The sequence below is a fragment of the Anser brachyrhynchus genome (genome assembly GCF_964034855.1).
Source record: "Anser brachyrhynchus genome assembly, chromosome: 3".
NCBI lineage: Eukaryota > Metazoa > Chordata > Aves > Anseriformes > Anatidae > Anser > Anser brachyrhynchus.
This window is the reverse complement of record NC_137696.1, coordinates 16,232,892-16,260,193: the sequence shown is the minus strand read 5'-3', so window position 1 is coordinate 16,260,193 and position 27,302 is coordinate 16,232,892. Positions and strand designations below refer to the sequence as shown.

The 27,302-nt window shown below is 43.3% G+C and overlaps 1 protein-coding gene across 1 annotated transcript; it reads left to right on the top strand.

Annotated features, from left to right (window-relative positions):
- Window positions 1–1,165: 1,165 nt before the first annotated feature.
- On the top strand, window positions 1,166–26,896 carry UGP2 (UDP-glucose pyrophosphorylase 2). The gene is made up of 10 exons (XM_080587198.1): window positions 1,166–1,497; window positions 6,672–6,799; window positions 7,400–7,507; window positions 19,679–19,864; window positions 21,590–21,723; window positions 22,375–22,672; window positions 23,747–23,944; window positions 24,129–24,371; window positions 24,829–24,933; window positions 25,773–26,896. The coding sequence occupies exons 1-10, from the start codon at window positions 1,482–1,484 to the stop codon at window positions 25,878–25,880; spliced, it is 1,524 nt and encodes a 507-aa protein (XP_080443324.1). The 5' UTR covers window positions 1,166–1,481; the 3' UTR covers window positions 25,881–26,896.
- Window positions 26,897–27,302: the final 406 nt, after the last annotated feature.

Sequence of the window (27,302 nt, the reverse complement as noted above, 5' to 3'; positions counted from 1 at the left end):
ACAGACACATAGGTGGGCACACAGATATCTAGGTGGACACAAAGAAATTTAGGTGGGCAGACACATATTGGGGAAATGGAGCCCATTTCAAGCAAGCAGCAAAATGGGGAATGCTCCGATCCTGTGACAAGCTTCTTCCCTCCCATCTTCCACAGCTTGGCTTCAGGCATTGAAAGGAGAAGCTGTATGCCAAGAATTTTAAAGGCTGTGTCCAGCAGAGCGAGCCAACACCTGATTTGCCCTTAATTATAGCAGTGAGAACGGGGCAGGGGACAAATGGGAAAGGGTGAGGAGCAGGCGATGACGAGGACAGGACTGGCCTGTCATGTGCCAGAGGCCATGCCTCAGCCAGCACCACACGGGCTGCTTGCGTGCCTGCATGCCGCTGGGCAGTGTGAAGGGAGCACAGGGGGAGCAGGATAAAAGCAGTCACCAAATTACACCAGAGCTTTTGTCGAGCCCCTATTCCTGTGTGACATGGGAGCAGCTCAGGGGGTCCCCATGACCACCTCCAGAGTTGTTTCTGTGAGGGGACATGGACACCTCGAGCTGCTGGCAGGGGACCCTGTGTTGGTATGAAAAACGGAGAAAAAGGGTGTTCATAGGAAACCTAACAAGAGGGGGGCGCAGAAAGCCTGTGCTTTCTGTGCAAACAGGAGCAGGTGAGAGGAGTGATGCGTGTGCTTGATTCACACAGTTCCCTAGGAAAAAAAAAGTAATAATAATAATAAAATAATAATTAAAAAATCTGTATTTGGGCAGCGGGGGGGGAGAAGAGCATTTGGGGGTGATGGGGACCCCTCAGCCCCACGCTGCATCTCCATTGATTAGAGCCCAGCAGCACCGACTTGAGGCAGAGGAACGCAGCCCCGCCTCCCCCCTCAAAACTGGCCAAAATCGGGGTTTCCCCCCCAAAAACCTTCCCCCCCCCCTTCCCGCGCATGCTCGCCCCCGCGGGGCCCGCCGGGAAGACCCCGCCCCCTCCCCTCGCTCCCCCCGCCCCCCACCGCGCCGCAGCGCCCAGGTGGGTCCGGCGGGGCCGCGGCCATGGCGGCCGCTCGCGCCGGGGGGGGGGCGGGGCCGGCCGCGCGCCGAGCGCCCGCTCCTGAGGAGAGGGAAAATGGCGGGGGGGCGGGAAGGGGGGAAGGGAAAATGGCGGCGCGGGGGGCTCGGCCGTGCCCTGCCGACCCGGCCCGTCCGGGAGCGGGGAGGAGCCCGCCGGGAGCCCCGCGGAGGCGGGAGGCTCGGCCCGGGGGAGGGTTAGGGGAAAGGGGTGGTGAATGCCGGCGCGCTGCGGGTCCGCCTCTGCCACTGATGAAATTTAAATTGCTCGGGGCTCGCACCGGGCTGCGCCGGGCTCGGGAGGCTGCTCCCGGAGGGGACGGGGCCGCTGCCTTCCTCCTTTCCTCCCTCCCGGCCGGGTGCGGCTCCCTCGGGCTCGCCTCTGTTTTCCCTGCGCTCGCCTTTACCGAGGAGCGAAGATGTCGTTCGCCAAAGGTAGGCTGGCTCCTCCGCCGCAGGGACCTCGCTCCGTGCCCGCTTGGTTTTATTTCAGTTACTTTGCTCTTACTCTGTGCCGTCTCGTTTTCTCTTCCAGCAGCAGGCTGCACGGCGTGCCAGGCTTTCCCCCGGCAGGTGACGGGGCCTCGCCGGTGCCCGTCCCGCTCTGACCTCCGTGAACGTGTCCGTGGATGTGGACGTGTCTGTCTCTGCCGTGTAGCGGGCCGATGGCCCCTTGCCACGGCTGACACATGCAGGAGGCTTCCCCCCATTGCCTCTCCCCATCTGCCCAAGTTTTTGGAGGTCTGAGTGTGTTTCGGTATTTGCAGGTCCCTGCCATAGGCTCCGGCACGCTGCCTCGCTCCCTGGGAGCGTATTGCCTGGTCTTGAGTTGGGAATCCTGCGTTGGGAAACGGGGAACCGGCCCGCAAGGGGTCATTTCAGGAAGAAAAATTACTTTGGTGCATTGCCGTGGCACTTCTCCCCCTCCCTCCCCTCCTTTCTGGTATTCCTAATGGTGCATGTGTGGTTTTCTGTTGCGGATTTCATGCCTGTAGGTTTTTTTGATATAAATCCATGCAGGCCTATCACTGCCTGTAGAAAAAAGAGTGGGCAATAGTAGGTCTTTTGCTATGTGAACTTGGGTCCTGCACAAATCCAAGAGCTTTTGCAGGCTGTGGGAAATCAGTTGCTCGCCCAGTGGATGTCCAGGACTGTTCAGCACTTGCTGTGTAAGTGCAGTGACAGTTTGTAAACGTCCTGTGACAGCTGGGTGAAACGCACAGCGCTGGTCAGGGGAAGTGCTGAAGTCACGCTGCTCACCTGGTGTCCTGAAAGTTGTCGAGACAAGCCCCTTCTTGCTGTGAAACGAGTGACAAAAATAGGCTCTGAAGCCTTCTTTTTAAGCGGAATTGGCTTATCTCAGCCTACTGCTGGAGGTAGCCATCTTGCAGGCAAGTGGTACTATGTTAACCTATGTAAAGATAAAAAACAGTTCTTAAAATATTGCCAAGGTTTTGACAACACTAGAACCTTTTTTAAAAAAGTACTTTTCCTAGACTGATAGCATCAAAACACGTTGCTGATGTCAGGTGATATTTTTAGCACAAGGATCAGCCTCTAGACTCAGAAATCGCGCTGTGTCTGAGCGGTAACATCGCAACCCTTGGTGTATGCAGCTGGCGAGGACAGCGTCCCGGGTTGCAAACTTCTGCATGAGCTCAGGGTAAAGTGCTTCTCTGCGATGGGGAAAGGAGAGCGTGGCTAGGTTTCACTTCATGTATGCTTCGGTGCCATGTATGTTGACAAATTTTGCCTGTAGTGATAGGGAGAAAGAAGTGTGCAAATGCTAATTGGGTGTGCTGAGTTCTCAAAAATCAAGCAAAGTAATAATTATTAGTTTTGTGTTGGGCAGTGTGGGTGTCTGTGAGATTTTTATTCCTGTCAAGGATAAAAATTGCCTTGAACTTTCCAGTGGAGTCGGTGGAAGTTAAGGCATTCACTCTGTACCTTCAGCCCCGAGTTCAAGGATAGAGCATTTAAAGTTCAGCTGCATGTTTCAACTTACGGGCCAACCTTCCGGATTTTTATGCAAGTAGTCTGGCTCCGAGGAAATAGAAATAATTTTCTGGTGTAGCTCTTTCAGTGTGCTTACTTGGATTGCAGTACTAATTACAATTCTCAACCCTCAGCCCAAAAGATCCCTACATTTTCACGAGAGGACTTCTTGCTTGGCTTGTCCCGTGACTCCTTCCTGTGCCGTGACCCCATATGCTATGTACTAAGGCAGTGAGTTCTCTTCTGAGTGAGTTAATGAGTTCTTAGGGCAACAAAACTGAGCTTTGTGTGTTCCCCCTTTTAATGTAAAATAAAAGGAGGGCTGGCAGAAAGGAAATATGCTGCTGTTCTGTTCATGTGCAGTTGGGGAAGTCTGTCCCTTATTTTATTTCCGATGGTTCACAAAGATCTCCTTTTTAGTAACTTGATCTGATTTATCGTATATTGTTTTTTTCCCAAATGTCAGTTATAAAATCATGCACCATAAACCTAAGAATAGTGTGCTCTTTACCATAGTTCACGGTGTGAGAACAGTGGCAGGCTAACTGGGAGATAAGAGCAATGTAGAAATAAAGGCGGGGACAGTAGGGTTTGAGTGAAACTCTCCGCTGGTGACTTGATTAAAGGTCTTTCTGTATGACTTGACGGAGCATTTTCTGGTGAAGGCATTAAAATAAGTTGTCCTGGGTGGTCATTTTTTTTTTTTTTTGAAAACCCAGTGTTTTCTGGAGCCTCATCTATTTCATCACATGTTTCTGTTCTGCACTCATTCCTGTGTGGGCCCATCCCTTGTGAGTCTTCCACTGCCATATCCTACCCCTTTCTTCCTTCAGATGGGAGTTGAAGAATAGCAATCCTGTAAAAGTGAGCTTCGGCTGAAATCCGAGGCAGTGATTGCAATGTAGCTTGGAAGAGGCATTTCTTTTTAAAGGTAGTTTGGAAGCTTAGGGCAGCATGTCCCCTGGGAAGTCTCTTCCTGCAGTTATCCAGCACCCCTGCCTCCCATCTGGTTTTACAGAGGTGCAATAACTACTCTTCATTACAGCCTTAGGAAATTCGCCTTGCCTGTAGGAAATAACTGCCTTTAGAAATGCAGTCGCACTGGCTTTTCTACATCATTGCCATTACGGTGAAGAGGGAAATAAACGTTAACTCGGGCTGTTAAATTTAACAGCAGCTCACGCTAAAGAACAGTGGCTGTCCTCCTGCCATCGGTAGGCTGGAGTACATAAATACCAGCTTCTTCCCAAAACCCCGGAGGGATTTCCCTTAGGGAAGAAATCTCAGCAGGAAGGCTGGTGCTGAGCTCCTCGAGGTTGGGACCCTCATGGCTGTTGGGTACAGCACTGAAATTCTTACCCCTGCGCAACAGATCCCTCCCTGCACCCGTAATACTTGGGTCAGAAGTGTGTTTTTGTAGATTCCAGCTGTGCTGGCTCTGTCATTCCTCTTTCCCCCAAACCATACCAGTATGGGCAGCACCAGCAACGCTCTTCCCGGGCACCCACGTCCAGGTGGGCTGGGTGAGGCCAGGCGGTCGTGGTGGTTGCCAAATGGTGGCCACAAGGCTGCGGGGTGGTGGCTCTGGGTGCGGACGAGGCGCGGGCCATTGGGCTGCTGCTCCACACGCCTTCAGCATTTGCTCATTAAGCCTTGGAGAATGCATTATAAAAAAAAAAAAAAGAAAGGAAAAGAACTAGGACGTTATCACATGTTTACTTTTACTATGCCTTATTCTTCTGGTTTGCTTCTGATATTGCTTAATCTCCAAATGCTCTTTTTATCTGGGAGATACGTGTCTTTTGGCCAACGCGAGCCAACAGGATCTTCCTGCTTACATGGCAGCCCGGGACGGTTGTTTGCTGGCTCTTCCTTAACAAATGACAGCCTCTGTTGAATACTTGGTATTTGCAGAGTTTCTGCTGGGCTGTGTTGCATCATATCGGGAGGTTCACATGTTTTACAGGCTGATGAGCTGCGAGAAATGGTTGCTGCTGTTGCTGTAACCCCAGCCCTGGGTTACAGCTCCTTGCAGGGAGGATTACAAACAAACATCTGAAAGTATCTTGTAGCTGTTGTTGCCTTGGAAGTTTAAACACTGTTTCCACGTGCATCAACTCAAAATGAGGGAATGAAAGCTCAGCACTTGCAGCAGTTCTGCACAAAAGTATTCAGGTGGTGTAGATCTAACATTTCTGTAGGAGGAAGTACTTTCAGCAAAGAGCTCTAGTGTTTTTACATATTTCACCTGGAAAGATAAGCGTAAGATGCTTCCAACTGTTACCTGTTTTTATTACCAAGTGAAGCACAAGATTAAAAAATGAACCTATTGTTAATTGTCCTATTCATCTTGTGCTGGCATTTCCCCTGTGTTACACCACGGCGTGTGCACTGCAGCACTTGCCTCTTTTTTTTTTTTTTCTTTCCGTACCTGCAAAACAGTGCAGTCAGGAAAATGGCTTCTGTGGGCTTCAAAGCAAGGGCTCGACACTGTGACCGAGTCTGAGGCTGCGGAGTATTTTGCTTAAAAATACGATCAAAACCATAATGAAAATGAACTGCCCCTGGCTCTCCTAGGCATTCTCGATAGAATAGCCCTTTAATGCATGTCCCAAATAAGGAAACTTTAAACACGGCTGTCACTTCTAACTGTTTCCTGGCACTATCACTCAGTTCGTTTGCAAAGTTTCCTCCTGCCCCTTTTTTGTACCAGTATTCAGGGTGTTTCTAAAATTCCAGCTATATTTGGCAATACATCACTCTCTGTGTTATAGAGAAGCGATTACTCAAGGGATTTGGCAGAAATTAAATTAACTGAGGTCTTCAGAGAACATACTCGGAATGCCTTTTGGGAAGGCACTCACTTCACATGCTTTCTTCTGGAAAATAAAGCCAAGCTATCTTCCGTTTCTTTCTGTGAGGTGCTTTGACTATGGACTTCACTGCATGGACTGTTTGTGTATTTACTCTTTCACGTCTATGGAGCTTATCACTTTCAGAAGCAAAATAAATGCTGAAGTGATGGACGGACTATTTTTCCAGGTTGCTTAGTAACTGAAGGGCATGCTGTAGTGTGAAAATACTCATACGATAAAGTAAGGGAATATTTACTGGAACAAACAGAATATTGTGTGAAAATGCACAGCATAAATAATTAAAACATGTTTTTATTTGCTTCTGTGAACAGAAGGATGCCCTTGATCACAATGTTCTGCATAAAATATTTTTTTTTTAGTGAATGGCTTTTTCGTGTTTTTACTTGCTAAAGGATGTTGATGTGGTAGGACACGAACACTTTAGCTGCCTAGCAAAAAAAAAAAAGTGTACTGCTGTGGATTTTGAACATTTCTTGTGACAGATCATTGATCTTCTGGAACTTTTTAGAGTTTTGAGAGAAGGTTGGCTGTTTTTTGCTCCCACTTTAAGATCTGTTCTCCAAGTTACTAGGAGCAAAAACTCAAGGTTCCTGGAGTGCTTGCACAGTAATAAAACAAGACTGGATTACACAATTTTTTTTCCCTAAGAAATCTGAAAGCTGTCTACAGTCTAAATAAGCTAGTTTTCTTTTTTCTTTTTTTCCCTTTAACCCTTTTTTTTTTTTCTTTTAATTTAAGATTTCAGCAAAGCCATGTCTCAGTCTGGCCCCTCACAATTTCAGGAAGTCATTCGACAAGAGCTGGAGTATTCAATGAAGGTAGAACTTGATAAGATACTTGCAACTGCACCTTCAAATGAGCTGGAGGTAAGAAGTATGATGTGAATGCAACCCAAAGCCTGAGAAGTTAGAGACAGGAAACAAGCAAATTTTATACAAGGGGGCAAATCACAGAATAATGCTATCCTTATTTTTAACGTGTGCTCTAGTCATGTGTGGAAGAGTAGCCTGGTTACAGTGTCAGTAGGAGACTTTCAGTTGCATACAAACTGCACGGCAGAGTTATTACTAAGTGTTTAATCACCTTTAGTTATTAAAGGTTCTATATAATCTGTAGTGGATTACAGAAAGAGAGGGTAAAGCTGATACTGTAAAGATTTGGCCGAATTCTTATGATTATAGTTTTGAATAAAGACTTGCCTTTTAGGTATACAAGGCTTTGGATGTCTTTGTTGTTTTTCTTTATTTTTGGCCCCTCCCCCCCCAACCCTCACTCCCATCTCGATTTTTACTGAAAATGAACTTTTGGCACCTTTTGGAATTTTACATTTTAGCACGTCTGTACTTCACGAGCTGACAAACTTGCTCTTGTGAATGTGTTGTATATCAAATTTGTAAAAATGCTTCCATGATAGAGTAGGTACACAATAAATACCAGTATTAATTAACATTATTTCTTCTCTGTAGCACACCAAAAATGACCTGGAAGGATTTAAGAAGCTATTTCATAGATTCCTACAAGAAAAGGGACCATCTGTGGACTGGGGGAAGATTCAAAGACCACCAGAAGATTCCGTAAGTTGCAATGGAGACACAGTCAGTAGGGGACATAAAACTATATACCATGGAATAGGTATAACTGCCACAGTTCTATAAAATCACATAGGACAACACTTTGGGCTCTAGCTGAGAAGTAATAATTTACAGACATATGCTGTGTGTGTTCCTGAACATCAGGTCCTGCTTAACATATGCATCAAGTTCTGCAGTGTTATTTTGTTAGCTGTTCTCTGAGCAGGGGAGCAAAGTGGGACAGATGCCATCTTACCATTTGGTACCTTCTCTGGAGTGACTGGTAACTTTTGTTAGAGGGGAAGTAGGTAGGACTCTTGTTGTTCCCCTTTCCTTCCTGCCCATGACAGAAGGTCGCGCATCTCAGTTGACTGTTTCCAACAATCCATTCCGCTAAATAATTTGAAAGGGACATATGGCAAGTGGGCTGGGTTATATAGCTCACTTAGCAACTTCTGTAATCTACAGCAGCTCTGTAAAAGTGAGGAATCTGAAACTTGTAGTTGACTGAGGGTTTTTGAGCATCATTTTCTAATGCCATCTCTGGTGTTGTAACTTATAACCTGCTACTTGAGATGTTGCTGAAAAAGCACTAAACATTTTTTTCAGCAGTATTTTATACTGAAATAAACAATTCCTATTAAACTTAACCTCATTTGGTTGATTCATCTGCAGCCCGGGGCTGTCCTTTGACTCTTGCGTAACTAACGGTGTAGCTGTGCTATGAATTCTTGCTTTTCCCAACGTCGTAATCTTGGCATATCCTGAGACTTCTGTGTCCTTACACATTTGTGGTCTCTCTTAGCCTCTGTGGTGATTCAATCAAGGCTCTGTTTGCAACTGAAAGACAGGCTGGCCAGTTACTTCCAGAACAGATGCAGCACTGCTTTCTAAAGCGTTGATGAATGATGCTGTTTTAGAGCAAGTATAGGGCTTTTTCCAAGGTTGAGTGTTTTCTTTAAACTTCAAAAACATGTGATGTCTGTCTCTTCTGTACTATAACACTGAACGAACTGTTGCTTTGGGGAGAAAAAGCCACCTTGAAGGAAGAGGCCAAGGTGAGAAGTTCTAGATAACATTTTATAAGGAAGCCTGCAGAAAAGGGGGCTGCTTTCAGTCTAGAGAGGGGTGAGGCTCTAAGGGAGTGATGACTCTTTTGAATATGTAAAAAGGTAGCTGCAACAATCAGTGAACGGAATAAGCTGTTCTCTGTGTCAAGATAAGGCCTGGGATTAAATTACAGTAATTTGATGCAAGTGAATAGGCTGCTTTGTGGAGAGGGAGAGCTATTGTCTGTCCATTTTTAAAGTTTTGCATGCTTTCAGCAGAAAAAAAAAATCAAGTTCTGTAAGTGACTGAAAATTACTGGGCAGGACATTGGGAGCAAATGTCAAACAGGAGGAATGAGACAACACTGAAATAGGTTGTTGGAGATTCCCACGCAAGGCAAGCTGTTTAAAAAGATGGTCTAACTTAAGGTCAAAAAAGGCTGAAAGGAGGGCAAGTTTAGAGATGGTATCTCTCTTCTTCCTTCTAGCCTGTGCTGGCTCATCCTCGTCTGTTTCCCTTAGCTAGGAAGCAACTTCTGATCAAAAACAGGAAAAAAAGATGCATCATCCTGTTGCTTTGGTTCAGGTGAGATGTGTGCATGTTCTTAGATGAAATTGTGCTTCCTAGCATGAACTCCAAATCACATGGACTCACAGAAGATGTCACAGAAGAAAGATAGGGAAAAATACCCTCAAACAAATTTCCTTCCCATCCCCCCCAACTGTAAGGGTTTCATTTCCCTGTCCTACTCAAAACCTTCTTGTATTTATCCCAGGTCCACCACCTCTATAATATATTCATGTTGGGACTGTGGAAAGTGAAAGGTGTCCTAAATGAAAGTGTTTTCAGGTGACCTGCAGAGAAACATCTTCCAAATTATTCTTTGCTGAGGGATATGACTTGTGGAATTATTCGATAAATCTTGATTTCTTTACAGCCAGAACTATCAATCTTACTAGTAGATGAGAACATTAGGAACTTTTAAAAGGGATGAAGAATGATAACTTTTAGAAGGGCTTCAGAATCAAGTCTGCAGTACTAACTTCTTTGGAACAGGTATCTGTGAAATATATGCAGATTGAGTGCTTTTATTCAGCTCTCATGGAGTTTTCATCCCCTAGCTATAAAAACTTACAGTGCACTCTCCTCCTGGTCCTGTGAGAACAGCACAGAGAATGTTACAGGCAAGACTCTTTTGGAAAGCTGGTTGGTAATCCTGTAGCTGATATATAATCTCCAATTTTGATGATATCATTTTATGAGGTGGGGGTGTGGGTGGCAGTGGGGTTCACAGCTGCTTTTGAGAATCTTGTGCTACAAGTAGCATGGTCTAGAGAGGAAAGACTTACAGTCCCCAGAGTGAGTTGATTTGCCTGTGATTTTTCTGGGGAATTGGCTTGCTGCTAGATCTGTCCAAAGTATCAAGAATTCTGGCATGTGTAATCTTCAACTGCCAGCTAGTGAAGCTCAAAGTATAAGTTTAGGTATATAGGTGCATGTGTGTATGTATACACACATACACTTATATATAATATATCTATATACATACAGGTGTACGCGCACACGTGGCTGTATGTATGAGCACACAAAAACATGCCAAAGATTTTAACAGCTTAGAGTTAATGACTAGTTCACTGCATTTTTAGGCTTTGGCTTTTAGTTTTCTATTTTGCATAAGGCACTTCTGAGTTTCATGTTCAGTGGGAAAGGTGTTCCAGGCTTTTGTGCAATGCTGTGCTGCGCAGGAGAAGAATTTCTGATCAGACTTCCATGGGTCACTTAATGTTTTATCCATGGTACTTGTTCTTGAAATGTGGTGTTCTGTTCTGAAGCATCTGCTGACAAGTAAAGACTCCTGTCAGTAAACCGAAATGTAATTGTGTTGTAATGTTCCCCTCTTTTTCTCTGCAATGGGAGATTTTATTCCTGAACTCCATGTTTTAGTGCAGCAACTAATACTGATGGGCAAGCAAGTTGTAGGCTCCAGACGAAGATAACGCAAGATTGAACCCATTTCACGCTATATTGGTAAACTTCTGACTTGTTTTTTCCTTCCAGATGCTCTCCTTCTATATGTCCAAAGGCTTACAGTGATAGCTGGCATAGTTAGGACCCATTACTGTTACAGTCTTCAGAGAAGAAAGTGCACTTAGAGTGCTGGTTAACGAGGAGGAGACAAGGTAAAGAATGTGGACACAGCAAGTGTAATTTAATCTTGTTGATGTAGATTGCAGTGATCTGTTTGTTTGACTTGGAAGCAGTAGCAAAGTCATGGTGGGAGGCCTCTGAGGGAACAGCAGTGAACAAGTTAACCTCAGAGCAGCAATGCAAAACCTCATCAGTGAGCTAAAGAGAGCATCCAAAGCAATCTGAGTGTGAAAGGAGCATGTCTATTATTATGATTATTTTTTTTTTACCCAGTGCTTGGATTCTTGTCTACAGCTTGTGTTGTCATCTCAAAGAACTATATCATGAAGGAAAAGAAAAAAAAAAAGGCATGCTTTTAATCAAAAGTCAAACGTCTTCCTGATCCTCAAATCTGGAAGCAGGTTTTAAGGGTTCATTCAGTGCTATTTCCATTTAAACCGTCCTTTGGTGCTGAGTAAATATTAGCTTGTTTTTCTGTAGCTACATATTGACTAATATGGGTGTATTCCTTTCCAGTCTACCCGTGATGATGGCCCAGATGCTCATTTTGTCTCTCTGGCAAACTGTTCCAAACATCCTTGCAGTAGGAGTATACTTCTGAAATCAGTTAGTCACACTCCCAGTGTTGCCTCATACAGACTGTTCCAAAAATCACTTCTGTGACATTGTGTGCAAAACCAAATGAAGTTAGATGTTATGGTAGCAGAATCCCTGACCACAATTTTGAGACATGTCTCAAATGACTAACACTGTAGTCATGCGTCTGTAAGCCCTGTCATTCCTGCCCATTTTTGTTCCTGAAGTATTTCCCTATCAGCACTCGCTTGTCAAGTCCAGTGTTCCAAACCCTTAGAGCAATAAGTGATTTTTATTACTGTGGAGCACTTTCTGCTCTTGTGTATACGCTTAGAGGTGATGAGGCAGTTCCTCTGCATATTAGAGCCTACGTGTGGCTGGAACAGCTAAGTGGTGGCGCCGACACCTAGCAGGCCCGATGCTGCAGGGATCCTGCTGGAATTTGAATTCCCGACGTTTGTTGTTCTCTGAATTAAAGACCCTTCAAGATCCAGGGCTTCGTTGCCAAGTTGTCATTTCCAATACCTGTGCCAAAAGGAACTGAAATATTTAGCAAGGCTGAGTTACATATTTTGTGTTGGAGCTGATGCAACCGCAAATGAAGTACATGCTTGACAGAGGCCTGGGTGGAACTGTTAACTGCATCAGGATCGGGTTTTTACTCTGAGCTTTCTGCTTAAGCTCATTTCAGACACGATAGTGAAGACATAGGAGGGGGAGTTGGAACTTCAGCAAAGGCAAATAATTTTGAGGCAGTCTGGCCCTGAACTGAGCGGCAGACTTTCTTCTTTTTGGAGAGCTGTATTGGGCATGATGCAAGAAGAATGTAGTAAGACTTTAAAGGTGAAATCATATTTTTGGCTTTTCAGACAGCATCTGAACGCTGTGGGTGTGACTCATGTCCCACCTGCTAAATGTTTAAATCCCCTGGCAGCCTAATACGGGGTGGTATTGACCTTGGAGTAGACAGGAGGTACTGGCAGGGAGTGAGGATTTAGCTGCATTTCTCTTCTGAATGGTGCCCAGCGCCAAGTATAAATCTCTAGATCCTGTTTGTAGTGAATTGTTCTTTAAGCTTTCTGATGCACCTTCAGCACATTAAATTTGGGGTTTATAACCTATTTGTTAATGAGAAAAACAGTTGCTTTTAATGATGTCTACCCAGCCTAAACACAACCTCTGTTGACAAAACACAGCAAGATTCTACTTTTTGTATGCTTCTGTTCCTGAGAAATTCTAGAAGCTTTGGAATTAAGTTCCCACCTGTGTTCTCTGTGAAGTGGCAATATGGTGTGTATTTCTGGGAGCAGTCTTACAGTCACAACATGTGGCTACCCTGGCCCTTGAGTAACTCATTTCAATATTGACCTTTGGAAGGCAAGGGTCTGTAGGTACAGAATTGTAGGGCTCAGTGTAGTTACAGATTTAAAAAGAACAACAACAACAACAACAACAAAAACCCACCTTCATAGTTTGGGCAACAGTCTTTTTAGATAAGAACTGAGAGATTGCCTGCATATTTGCTAATTCTTCTCAGTGGGCACTTGGAATTGGATATCTGCTGTCAATTCCTGCATTCGTGACCCATTCTGCTGTATCAGCTGTCCCTGCCTTTCTGACAAATCTATGCTTGTAACCTTCAGGATGTTTTATCTTCTGTAGTTTGTTCAGATGCATCCTGCACCACTGGAATGCTGTATCCACGTCCTGCCTCTTCCATTTGTTCTACATGTTCCCTTTTGGAAGTATAGCAGAATAAATGGAGTGTGGATAGAATAAACCGACTATGAACAGATGGTATTCCTGAACGGATGTGCAAGTGGAATAAAAGCGGGATTGCACTAGACCAAAAAGCTTCAGTTCTGTCTGATTTTTGCATATCAACATTCTGCAAAAACGCTTCTGTCAAAGATCCTTGCATAGTAGCTAGAAGATTGCTGAAGAATTTTCTTGTATGTAGTTTCCCGTGTAGTGGGAAGGAAAGGGTTGTGTGAGATGGAAAGGATTTTGTGTTCTCCTGCATGAAAATCCTTCTGCCTCAAGTTCAGAGTTGCCTCTGCTATTCTTGTCTAGCACGGCTGTAGCAGTGGTAAGTTAGTGCTTAAGGTCTTAAAGTAATTTATACTTTTATGAGAGGATGGCACAGCTGGTGAAAATGGTGATATTTCCAGTTGGAACTGGAATAGCGCACGTTATTTGTATCCTTCCTCTCTCTATCCTCCCATATCTTCCAGTTAGCAATGAATTTCCTGTGAAAAAGGTCCCATTTTGGTGAAGGTTCCTTTGAATTGTTCTAATCTCTGGGTCAGTAACGAGCGGGTGACCAGATCTGCCATGCAAACACATTGCTGTGGCTCATCTCTAAGCTGTGGTTTTGCTCCAGGTGTTACTGGCTTTTGTGATGTTCAGCTTCTCTCCCTCCCACCTGCTTAGCTCCTAACAGCCTCAGAATACGCTCACCCAGTAAGTGTGTGTGGCTGTGTCATGTCAGTGCAGCAGGCATCCTGCTCTCAACTGGTGGGAACAGGTGAAGTCTTTTTGTTTGCCACACAGCCCCGCCAGGGAATGCTGAACTCATCATGTGGAAAGTCTGGTGGGTGCCGTTTTAATAGATCGCTTTGTGATGGATACAGTCAGGGCTGCTGCCATCGCTTTGGTACATGCTATTTCAATTGTGTCGACATGCTCTGTTGTATGAACAGAGACACCCAGAGATGCTAAGGCATTGCTGAAGCAAGACCAGTCTAGTGTGTGCCTTCTTTTGGTTGCAGAGCTCTTCGCTGATAACCAGTTGCTGGAGCTGTTCTTGCCGCTGTCTTTGTGCAGTGTTTTGCCTGGGTCAGTTGCCTCAGCTGTATGCAGCGCGGGCCATGCAGGATCTCTGGGGTTGCTGATGATGAGCTCCATAAACATGTAGTGTTCAGTGATTATTTTCAGGTCAGCTGTAGCTGACTGGCAGTCCCTTGAGGCATGATTACATGAGTGATAAAGTTTTCACTTTTGTTGTGAAGATCGCTGTACAAGCTTCCCATTCAGTAGATGTCATAATCCAGCCTTTTTGCCCAGCTAGCAAAGGTATGGTACATATAATCTCTTTTCCCCTTTCCTCATACCCTAAGTAGCTGACTTTCCTAGTCCTTGTTTCCTAGTCTATGAAAACATCTCAGTGTTTTCAAGAGACTTTTCTGTTTCAGAGTGTGCCTGCGTGTGTATACCCAGCACACGTGTAAGCGATAAGCCATGTATGTCTATGTTCTGTTTATTTTCTTTTTTCTAAATATTAGTCTCCTGGTTTTCTTCATCTCACTTCCTGGAAGAAATGAGCCTCTCAGCTAAGTTATAAATAAAACAACTCTGCAGACTTGAAAGCTTTCTCTGTCTTAATTTAGCTGAATATTGCCAGTCATAAGTTTCCCGATGAAGGGCAGTAGTGTTCCTCTGTAACATAAAGTGCTTGTGTGGGCAATCTGAGATGGTCCTGTACGAGTCTGTTCGATGTGGGTATTTAGGAAGTGGCTTTGAAATGATGTTTGTCTAGGCTGCCACGGCTGCCCCGACTTAGTAACCTTCCCATCCTGGTATTCTTTGGACAGTCGAGGTTTATGCATGTGGCAGAGTCCAGGACAGATGCAAGTGACAAGTATCAGTAGCTTTGTAACCCTTGGGTTGTGTGAATACAGCTCAGGGTTATGGAGAACAATTTCCCCTTGCAGGGCAGGAAGGACAATATTTGAGAATGTCTGGAGATTTGTGGGCTCCTGCCACACACGGGTAGGTCCGGTTTCTTGTTTGACAGCTTGTCTCCCTTAGGAACCTGCTGCAGTGGATCTGACTTCCCCTCTTGTCCCCCACCACTTTTGGTGTGGGGGAATAAAGAGTAAAAGCCCCGTTGAAACAGTGCAACCATTGCTGCCTTGGGCCTGCTTCCATTCCTTCTTTACCCTTCTAGCAAGCAGGAGACATCAGGACTCATGTGTGGTGCGTCTTTGATGCAGAGAACGTGCTACTGAAAAAACAATTTGACAGCTACCAGTTTGTTTCCAGACACTTTCCCTGTGTAATATTATAGTTTCATGCAAATGTACGTGTTCTTGTTTATTTACCGAAAGTACAAAGTACAGATAGACTTTTTTTTGAAATAGTTTGTGGGTTTTTTAGACTTTGAATTTCTGCATAAAAAAGAAAAACAAAAAAAAAGCGTAGTTATATTCAGATCACTTACCTGTTGGACTCTTTTTTTTTTTTTTTTAATCAAATGAAACCCACTTTAAACAAGGAAATGGTAAGACAAAGATCTACCTCTGTGCTAAAGGAGCACTGAGACTACATTGACCTGTGGAGGTTATAATATGTTAAAGTCTTGTTTCCAGTTTCCTCTAAAAACACAGATCGCTTCCTAAGCCTCCAGACAAACAAACTCATTCTGTAGACCTCACAGGATGGCTGAGCTCCTGACTTGACAGGCACAAACCCAAATTTAAAAACAAACAAACAAAAAAAACACAACAGACCATTAAGAGTGTATTCCCCAGGGCACAGTATTGCGGCGCAGGCTTGGTGTGGGCAGGCTCCCTTCTGGGGAGGCCACGCATGCATTTGGGCTGCACCGTGGTGGGGCTTTCATCCCGGGGCTCTGAGTCACAGCTGAAGTGCTCTGGAGCTGCGTTTGGCTGCTCCCAATTCTGCTTATCCTGGGTTATCCATCTCTTAAGCCTTTGCTGAAGTTGGACTGTGGAGATGCTTCCAAAATCCTGCTGTTAAATTTAAAACGCGAAGGGGAATGTTTTGATAAGGCTTAGTGGTCTTACACTGGTGTACCGGTGCTTTATTTCCTGGTATTTCAGGTCTTTTACCCTTCTGCCCTGGGTCTCCATTCATTTCTAGCTGCCACCTTATCTTCCACCTTCCTCCCTCTTATCAGCCTCAGCTGTCTCTTTCCTTACTTATTTCAACCTTCTGTCATCTTGGGATGATGCAACTGAGCATAATTTATAACCCGGAGGCAGCAAGCTGTGCCACGCTTTGGGGTGGGAATAGGCTGCAGCTAGCTAGCACGTAGGGGAGGGCATGGGCAGTGTGGTTGGCTGGGGAGAGAAAAAAGCAAGCCAAAATGGGTGAGTATTTCCCTTCTGGTAACAGCCTCTTTTACCCTGCCTGTGTTTCTTGGAGTCATACATGGCACGTAAACTGGACACTGTGTGACTAACTGTGAAGATGTGGTTGTGATTGGAATGGTAGTTTAATTTCTTGATGTTGCCAGATACCAAATCTTTTTTTTTATTTTTTTTTATTTTTTGTGTAAAATGAACTCTGTCACACCCTTACATGAGAAAGCTGGAGTGGAAAGGCTTACCTTATTGCTTCCCAAGTGGTCAGACTGAAGTATCTTTTGGTTGCGTTTTTGATTTATAAAAGGAGCTTGCATAAATTATTCATAACAAATTGTAAAGTTACCACTTTAAGCCACGTATTTCAAACTGTCAGACTTCTTAAGTAAGGGATTTTGGAGACCTGTTTTAAGCCAGCTGGTTAACAAGGAAGGAGCCCTTTATTAATCCTTCGTTCAAGGCAGCAGAAACCCAGAGCAATCGTTTTAGTTTAATATTCCTTTTTATGGGGGTTACTTTAGACATGCATTTTTTGTTCAAGTGCTGTGCTTGATTTCATGATCTTACGATACAGAATCAATATGAGAAACTGGCCGTCAAATTGCTGGGACCCCTTGAACCCTTGTTTGAAAACTCTCTCTTAGGTGCGTGAATCAAATTGTGGTGCCATAGGTACATTTCTAGGGATTAGAGTTCTGGTTATCCTGAAGTTAGTGTTGGACTCAGTGTCTGGTCTGACAGACCGCCCCCCCTTGTCTTTTATTGATGAATATAGATTTTTCTGACAAACCTGTGTGCTTATTAATGACAAAAAGGCATATTATTTCTACTGTTATCACTCTTTTCGGATTAAATGGAAAATAGCATGTCAACGTCACCTGCTTTGTTTAATCAGCTAATTTCTCCTGCTAAGGAGAACTTGGATGTTAGCAGATGACTGCAGCAGTGGTTGTGTTCCTTCTTGCTGCCTGAGCCACGATAACGCTGTTTACCTTCTAGCTGGCTTGCTGGGAGAGTGAAATAAAACCTGTCGAACTACCATGTCTCTTACTGTGACTTAACTGGAAAATGGAGGTTTAAATGCGTATGATTTTCCTTTTCATTCTTACTTTTACAAGCAAAATCACATTTATCTTGAATGCAGTGATAACTGTAGCACTCGGGATAGTTTGTGCATTACTCATAAGGCTCCTTGCCTTACCCATGAGGCTGTCTCAAGGGTTTCTGGCATAGGGAACCTCTGTCGCTTTGAAGCATGGAGAAGTACAGTTAAGCCTGAACTTACATGTTGGCTTGGAATGCAAGAACTTGGTAAAGAGCATGTAGATGGAAACATTCCTATCTTTCATGTGTTGGCTAGATCTTAGCATAGAGTCATGAGCGAGTCTGGATGTTACCTCTTTTCCTGGGAAGTGTGTAGGCTGGGGGTACTGAATTCCCAGTTTCTGCTGTGTTAGGAAACATTGAGAAGGGTCACACCTGCCAGAAACAACCAGAAAAGTTCCTGCTAGTTGTGCAGAAAGTGGCTTTTAAAAATCACATTGAAGGAAGATAATTGGTAAGCTTATTGGACAAACCTCTTGCTTTTAGTTGTATTCATTTTGATGAGTGTGTATCACAAAACTATTGAAACTTGTCTTGTTCTCCAGTAACACTGCCCACTGAGCCAAAAAAAATAAGTCACAACGTTGACATATGGTTTTCTGTTCAACAGCTAGTGTGTTTCAACAAGGAACCCAGTGCTATTCTTATAGATATTTAATCTGTTTTCGTATTAGCTAAAATATTTGAGTGAGGGAGTAGGGCTTTCAAGTCCAGTTAATGTCTTGCTTTTTTGGAGCACGTCTTTCGGCATTGGGAAACATTTCTGGGTAGAATGTGTTTAAGCAGTTGCATCAAGATGTTCCTCCCGGGCCAGTTAACACTGTTTGAGTAATGAGAGTTTAGTTAGTCATTACGCTGCAGCTTGTGGAGTGATCTTATCTTTAAATATATACCATGAGCTTTCCAGATCATGCAGAAGGCAGAATTTCCCTAATGTGAGGGATCCGCTCTAATCTGCCATCTGTGGCCTGCTGGAATTGCACAAGTTTTCCTCCTAACCTCCCCACATCCGAGTAAGAAATTTGACTCTTGTTCCAGTGCAACGTGAATTTCCAAGGAAATTCGGGCCTGACTTGCCTGAAGCAGACACAGACTTCTGAAAACGACTTGGTATGTGTTTGTTTTCGGAAATCAGCTGTGCAATTTACAAATCCCTTATCAGAATTACAATCATTTTCTTGCTGCTAGAATATGTGCAGCACTGAAACACAAAGGCTTTTCTTCAAAAGGAAATCTCTGTACGGGCAGGCTAAAAGATGATTGTATTGATTTTGCTGGCATGATACCTATCGTTGCACTACTACCTTTGTTTCCTTGACTTACGTGCTTTGGACTGGGGAGAAGCAATGCCTAATGGAAAGCATGCTGACTTTCATTACAAGTCTGATTTTGTTCTCTATCCCTAGCTCTAAACATAGCCCATACTCTGTTTTTAAACCTGTAGGATATAGCTATCAGCGAAGTAGAAGGCTTTCTGCAAGGTTTGAATGCATCCTGAAAATATCAGGATAAGAATTAGGAACTTTCTTTATTCCTTCCCATCTTCTATTTGGAGAGATGAATTATTATATTGGTCTAGTAATTTGAATAAATATTACTTCAGACTGAGTCAAAGAACCAACCTTTTGCCAGGAATGTTGTTTCTGAAAAACCCTAGTGCAGTGTATCAAAAAAAATCTGCCGTGACTTTAGGTTGCTCAAGGAACAAAAGTTATGTCCAGTGTGCGGAGCCTGCACTCTTAAATTGCATCCTGACTGAAGGAGGACATCTTATGGGGAAGGGAGTTAGATGAGTCACAAAGAGACCCCTTCTTCTCCTGCAGGACAAGAGGAAGCTCGTGTTAAGCAGCATAACTGGGCTGACTTCTTCCGAACCCCTCTTCACCATCAAGTCAGCTCCCTGTATCTGGAAGGAGTAGACTGAGATGTGTCTGGATGAAGCTGATGGTGACTTGTCTTGCAGAGTCTACAGAGCTTCTCTAGAGAATAGGTTATGGTGGGAACAGATCAGGTTATTTGTATTGTACCAAATCCAGTTGTTGTACACTCATTTTACAAATGTTCTGTAGTTTCCTAGATCATGTATGTCAATTTTGGTATTGCTACCAAATTTGAAGTTTTGAAAGCTTTTAGGAGAAAACAATTTCCTTACAAATATGTGACTTTTTGAAAAATTTGCTTCTTACAGATCCAACCCTATGAGAAGATAAAGGCTAGAGGGCTGCCTGATAACATTGCTTCCGTCTTGAACAAGCTGGTGGTTGTGAAACTTAATGGCGGCTTGGGCACAAGCATGGGTTGTAAAGGCCCCAAAAGCCTTATCGGGGTGCGGAACGAGAACACCTTCTTGGATCTGACTGTGCAGCAGATTGAGGTAACTTTCGATGTGCTTTGAATATTGTTGTGAATGCTTTATTTGCGACCTACTCTGAAATCACCTTCACCTAGAGCTGAAGTCCTTGCCAGTACAGAAACACTTTCCATTAGAAATCTGATCTCAGTGAACACACGGCCCAGGAAGTGGTCCTACTTCCCCTTTTTGGGCGAGGGGGAGTTTGGATCCAATTCTTGATTTACTTTATGAGCTATGGTCACTGAGTGTGCTGGGTATCTGAGTTGTACTTTGGGGTAGAGCCTTCCCTTTCTACACAGGATGAAGCGAGGCACACTGAGCTTCTGTATGAGCCTCGAGAGAGGTCACAGTGGAGGCCTGCCAAAAGAAAGAGGGAAAGGGGGCCTGGTCTCAGAGCTAGTGGTGAAGCAGAGAATTGCTTTGGAAAAAATGGGCACTAGTGATGTGCAGCACATGTGGATAGAGGGGACGGAGCAATCGGTGACTGAACTCTGTCCTCTCTGCACATGTTAGCACAAGTGTAATTCAGCCTGTGCGCACCAACCGGAACAGTGGTGGTTGTGTCCAGCAACACAAGGGACCAAATTGTGGAGCTGGCCTGGCGTGGCTAACGCCTGGGCTTGCTTCCGACTCCTCCAGGTGCAGGTCTGAGTGTAGCTTTGTTCGTGTGCCTCGGATCAAAGCTCTTCACAGCAGCTCGGAGTTCCTTCTCAAATTAAAACCCTCATCGTGGAAGTGATTGCTAGGATTTTCCTCAGAAGGAAGAAATGAAAGTAACAGCTGCTGGTGTTGGGAGAGGATGTTTCAGCTTATGGTTTTAATGCAGGATATTCCTCTTGCAGCAGGTATTTAAGATGGTCATTAAAGTAGGAATTTGGGTGTGCTTGTTCCATGGTTTTTAGAACTCCAACGATTTTTTGCCTCATTGTGTTTTCTGTTTGGAGTGACTATCTCATGTATGCAGGAGAGTCCTATACATGACTTAAATTTATGTCCAACTAATGCAGTCCTAATCCTTCACTTTTGTGGGTGCTTCCTCAAAAGGGTTATTATGGTATTCTGACTCCCCCAGAGGTTAATGATCCCAAACATTCCCCAACAGACAAGAATGAGCTGGTACACCAAGTTTTCAATTCAATTAAAGAGTCTTTTCTGCATGTTCTTTCGGTGGAACACACTTGTGTCCTGTTGTTTTTTTCTATTTTTCCTTTCCTGTGCTGAAAATGCTCACATGTGTTTTAGTTCAGTTTTAAAGATGCCCAGATAATTACCATTGCAACATTTCATCCCTTATGTAGTTGTGATAATATTTTGTCTCATAGCCTGACAAAAGGGCTCAAAACTGCTTGCTGTGCAGAGAAGTTTTTGCAACCTTACCCTCACAGACTTGAATAATTTTGGGGAAAGCATGCCTTTTGTAATCAACAGTAGCCTAAAATTTAAAAGAATATTTTTGCAGCGTCATGCTCTTTAAATTTTGAATCTTGAAGCAGATTTAAAAACAAAGATTAATTATACATTAAGTAATGGGTCTTATCTTAAATACCTCACTGCTTACAAGGATTTGTTTTCCTTTACTTGCTTTATTGTATATTCTATTGGTGCAAGATTTTTTTCTCTTTTATCTAAAGGATAGATAAAGCAGACTGAAAATAATAAGTGTATTTCCTTTTTCCCCAAAATCTTAGGTGTCAGGAGTTAAAGCTAAAAATACATGCTGAATTTACCATTTCTTTCCCATCTCAGCACTTAAACAAAACCTACAACACCGACGTTCCTCTTGTTCTTATGAATTCCTTCAACACCGATGAGGACACAAAGAAAATCTTGCAGAAATACAGTCACAGCCGTGTGAAAATATATACCTTTAATCAAAGCAGGTATCAAAAAACTTTTCTACTTGAGGTGAAAGGAAACACTAGCTTGCATTTTCTCATATTCCAAATAGTATGGTGTTCAGTTTGAGGTGGTAGTAGTATCTTCTATACTTATGTTCAATCTCATTTTTTGAAAGACTGAAATGTCAGGGGGTTAAGCAGAGGCAAAGGCAATGTGTTGAAGAGGGATGCAGGGTGGGGACAGGCTACAGTTTCAAGAAATGGATGTAATGAAGTGCTGGATGCTGGCCACTTGGTTCCTGAATTTGCTTTTAGGGTGGATACCTGGGCTCTGGAGGGAGACAGAACGTGGTTTCCTTATCAAGAGAAAACTTTTATCTAAAGTGGCTGATGGTGTTGCAGGTGTACTTGGCATGCTCTGAAGCCCTGGGTCAGAGGAATGCTGCTTTACCGCATGGTCTGAGAACTGTGGTTTTAAATCTGTGAATGAAAGATTGCATTCTGCAACTTCTCAGTGATAGCTGAGTATTTGGACGGTGCTTCCAGGGCAGAGTACTCACACTAACCTAGCAAGCATAGCATCAAAAGCAGCATGAAAAAGCCCAGGGAGCTGCACCTGAACTAGTGCATTTTTGTTTTACTTTGTGCTAGTCTGACACTGGCAACAACTTAACAAAAATGTTGTCTTCCCAGGTATCCTAGAATTAATAAGGAAACTCTGCTGCCGATAGCCAAGGATGTATCTTACTCGGGAGAGAATACGGAGTGCTGGTATCCCCCAGGCCACGGAGACATCTACGCCAGTTTCTATAACTCCGGTCTGCTGGATAACCTTATTGGAGAGGGGAAGGAGTATATTTTTGTATCCAATATAGATAACTTGGGAGCCACTGTGGACCTTTACATTCTGAATCATCTTATGAACCCACCCAATGGAAAACGCTGTGAATTTGTCATGGAAGTCACAAACAAGACCAGGGCAGATGTGAAGGTAAATGCCAACAGTTGTGCAGCGTGTCTGAGTGCCCGCATGTTGGTGCAAATCTGTGCCTCTTGTCTCTTCTGTATGCATGAATTCAGACATACATTAAATCTTCTTATAGCTATTTCAGGCACCATTTAACACATCAGCTGTGATCTCATTTGAGATGCACAAAATCAGCAAGTTTATGAAGTTTTAATTCATGGAACAAATTGGATCTAGCTTCTGGGCAACAGCAGACAAGGACAGCCTGGAGTTGACTGATTACTGAAAACAAGTAATTTCTGCAGGCCGTAGGTCACAATCTCCTTACCTTCTCCGAACTGTCACTTACACGTGGGAGAAGTTTGGGGATGGTAAAAGCACTGCACGGCTGGGATATAGCAGTTGTATCGCTACTGACTGAAACCTCTGTAAGCTCCTTGTGCAGCTGTGAACGCGTGCATTATGCAACACAGCTTGTCAGGGCTCCAAATCCCCTCCTGCCCCAGCTGCCTGACTTCGCACAAAGTCCAGGTTTGACAACTTATCAGATATTTAGGGCTCATATCAAATATTCCTAGTGAGTAGTAATTTGTCATGTAACAGAACTTTACCTTTGCTCTTTTAAGTATGAGGATGGAGGAAACCTGGTTTTCCCCGCTAGTTGTTAGATATCAAGAAAGGTCTGACAGTCCTGTAACCCCACAGAAATGCACTGTAAAAATACAGGGCTTCATCCATGGAGAGTCAAGGTTGTCCAGGAAATGGTGCAGAGCTAAAAGACTTGATTTAAATTTTGCTCTGTAATCTAGCAAACTGCTAGAAGATGATTTTTGACAAAAGCAGCACTTGCAGAAGATTCTCAACAACTTTCACTAACAGAAGTAACTGTTCTAGAGTGCTGAAACATGATCATTTAACAGTTCTGACTGTAACTTAAACACTCTCTATAATTAGTAACCCAGTAGCTGAACACAAGTAACATGTTTTCACTGAGGTTCAACTTTAAATGGCACCAAAGCAGTGCATGCATCTGGGGTGGTGGCTTCTCTGTTGGCAGCTCATGAACAGGACTTAAAACTTCTTCTTTTACCCCTGCAGGGTGGGACACTTACGCAATATGAAAACAAGCTGAGACTGGTGGAGATAGCTCAGGTCCCAAAAGCACACGTTGATGAATTCAAGTCTGTGTCAAAATTCAAAATATTCAATACGAACAACTTGTGGATTGCTCTGTCTGCAATTAAAAGGCTGCAAGAGAAAAATGCTATTGACATGGAGATCATTGTTAACCCAAAGGTAATCAGATAGGAAGATTTTAGAGGAAATGGACTCAAAAATTTGCTTCTGTGTAACTAAACGAGGACTGCTGCCTTCAAAAAGGAGCCAGTCTGTTGGTAAATGCGGAACTCTGAATTAAGCTAGGCTCTAGAGCCGAGTGTCTTTACCTGCTGGTTGTGCTTACGTGAGTTCTCTCTTCCAGACCCTGGATGGAGGTCTGAATGTTATCCAGTTGGAGACTGCAGTTGGTGCTGCTATTAAGAGCTTTGAGAACTCTCTGGGGATAAACGTACCTCGTAGTCGTTTTCTGCCTGTTAAGACCACGTCCGATCTCCTGCTTGTGATGTCTAACTTGTATAGCCTTAATGCCGGATCTTTAACAATGAGCGAGAAGCGAGAATTTCCGACAGTGCCTCTTGTCAAACTGGGAAGCTCTTTCACAAAGGTAAACAACTCCCATAATTACACTTCTATTTTATCTCATGATATAAAAATACAGTCCATAGCAATAAATAAGTGAGATTTACTTTATCTACTTCTGCCCATCTTGCTTGCTTTTACTCTTTGTAAAGAATTGTTAGGCTATTAGAATAATAACTGCTTAAGATGTGTATGTACTGTTCTGTTTTCTTCACCCTGTCAGTTAAGGAAAAGTAAAGGTGAGCTCGGTTGCATGCGGTCTTTAGAGCTCACCCAGCTTTGATGGGATATTGCCCTTACTGTCCCTTGGTTGTAGTTATCTCAGACAGAAATGACAATACAAATTTTGAAGTAGCAACATTTATAGTTGTCAGACATAGATTCCAGAAATACCTTTAAAAAGAGTTTTCAAGAAGCTCCAATGTTTTTCTTAGTCTACAAAGGGATTTAAAACAGTCTGTATTCTTTCTTCCCTTCAAAAGGTTCAAGATTACCTGCGGAGGTTTGAAAGTATTCCAGATATGCTGGAACTGGATCATCTCACAGTTTCAGGTGATGTTACGTTTGGGAAGAATGTTTCATTAAAGGTGAGTTTGCAAGCAGGATGCTCTTGCATATACATGACTAATCTCTGCTACTCTGTAAGAAAACCAATCCTAAGTCATCAACTTCCACTGGAAGCATTCCTAAGAATTAAAAAACAACAGAAGAGCCTGCAACAAGGATTGCAGTAGTCAAATTTGAGCCAATATTGACCCTTCTGAATGAGGACAAGGTGTTACTAGGATAGGTGGCTTTTCTGTACAGTTCTAGCAAAAGCTGAGTTTTTTCTACAAGTACAGACCACTGAAAACACCACAGACCTGGTGACTCTGTGTTCAAAACAATGCTTGCGTCTTTGTACTTTACCAGGCATGTACCACCTTGCTTCCCAGGCTGGCTTTACAGCCATAGGCCCGTTTTCATCAGTTTGGGGTTCTTGATTTATTAGTAAACATTGGAACTCAGCAATTTAGTTTCTATTTCAGATGCTTTCTTAGGATCTGTGGCGCAGCACTTATGTATATTTGCCTTATAGCCATAATGGTGAGCTGCATTACCAGCTAAGGCAGTAACATTCTTGCACATAAAAGCAAGCAGGCATGATAGATGCTTGCTTTATGTGATCCTATCTTTACAAGCAGGGTTGATAACTTAATCTGATGGTATCAAGTATGCTGGTGTAATTACAATAGTTCCAATATTATTGCTTATTTTAAACCTTTGTGCAAAAAAAAAAAGGCTCTGTAGAAACAGTAATTCAGTTGAAGCACATGCAGGGTCTGGCTGTTACAGCCTCCCAGCAATGCTGCTCTAACTGTTGACTTGGAACGAGCTATCCTACAGTAAAGTTTCTGACTGCTTACTTTCGTCTCCGTGACTCCAGGGAACAGTTATCATCATTGCAAATCATGGTGACAGAATTGACATCCCCGCGGGAGCTGTACTAGAGAACAAAATCGTATCAGGCAATCTTCGGATCTTGGACCACTGAGTCGGTGGAAGGGCATGGCCGGTTCTGTAGGCTGCTGTACTAAACCAGCCTCGTCACGGAAGAACCTTTTAAGCATTAGAAATAAGTACACAGAGGGCCTACGCTTTGTCATCTTCACAGTACCCTGCAGTATTAATTTAAAATTAATTTCTCTTGCTTATCTTTTTAAGCAAACACATAGCGCAATGGATGTGCGTAAGTAATGTTTCAGTCCTTAAAGAGATTCTGTAACTCAGTTAATATAACCTTGAAGTGCAATACTGTTTGTCTTGAGGTAAGATGGACAGATCTTCTTTGATAAGAAGTTAAGAGGCTTGCCTCTAACATTTATTAGTTTTGAATTGCTTGTAACCGCAGAAATAAAGCTGTGAAGCAATACATGTGGGACATGGTTAGCTACTCATGCAACTTTTTTTAAATGAAGTGTAAATGGCAGGCACAGTTGAAAAAAAAAAACCAAAAGTTTCACTACTGCTAAATGGGCTGTTAAAAACCCTGTAGTTCATGTGCTCACAACTCTCCCAACCTATAACCCTCTTTAACCCCCACAACTGACAGGTGGGATTCCTATCACGATTATACTGTACGTCACAATACTGGGGTAAGGCTGTCAATACCTCTGTTTCTGTATTGTGAGAGAGTGGGCATCGCTGATGTTCCAAACTCACCCAAAGAATCTAATACTTGAGAAAAAGGCCTCAGTATCCACACGTGGTGTTTGCTTTTCATATCCCATTTAAGACTGGATCACCCATTAGTATCTTTATCCTTGATCTGCCCTCTCTTTCAATAAATGGATTACATCACGTTGACTCTGTCCATGTTCATATTGTCACAGCCACATGTTAATTTATCTGCTTTTGACTCATTTTTAAATTTGTACAGGAATTGAAATCCCTGTCCTGATCACTATTGATTTCTTAATGTTTTTCTTGTATTTACATGCAGACAATTTATTTTATAAGCTTAGTATAACACTGGTATGTATCATTAAAGAAGTTGGTCTTTAAAAACAACTCTGATTTTATAGCTTTATTTTGACTGACAATTAGTGACATCTGTTATGCTAACAGATAAGCATGCCTGTCTGAAGAAACCATAGGCGCACACACACTATAGACCATTCCATCATACATAATCATCACAGGGTTAGGCACTCAGACTATGCTTAGGTAAAGAGGTGTGAGGTGAAATACACAGGCACTTTTACTTAGTACTGGCAGCATCCAGTCTTAAAAGGTAGTATTTAAAAAAAAAACTCTTAAATTAATTTCAGTTGCACCTTCCTTAATGGTACAACCCTTTATAAGCAGCCTAAAAACTTTAAAATGCCTCCGGGCCCATTTTCTGTGTCCTCTTCTGTCTCTATTTAGTGAAAAAACAAAAAACTCAGCACAGTACTTACCCTAGCGTAAGTGGCAA

Coding starts and splice junctions, on each gene's coding strand:
- UGP2 (XM_080587198.1), top strand. Junction 23,945..24,128: donor AGATCATTGTTAACCCAAAG/GTAATCAGATAG, acceptor TCTCTCTTCCAG/ACCCTGGATGGAGGTCTGAA. Junction 24,934..25,772: donor GGAAGAATGTTTCATTAAAG/GTGAGTTTGCAA, acceptor CCGTGACTCCAG/GGAACAGTTATCATCATTGC.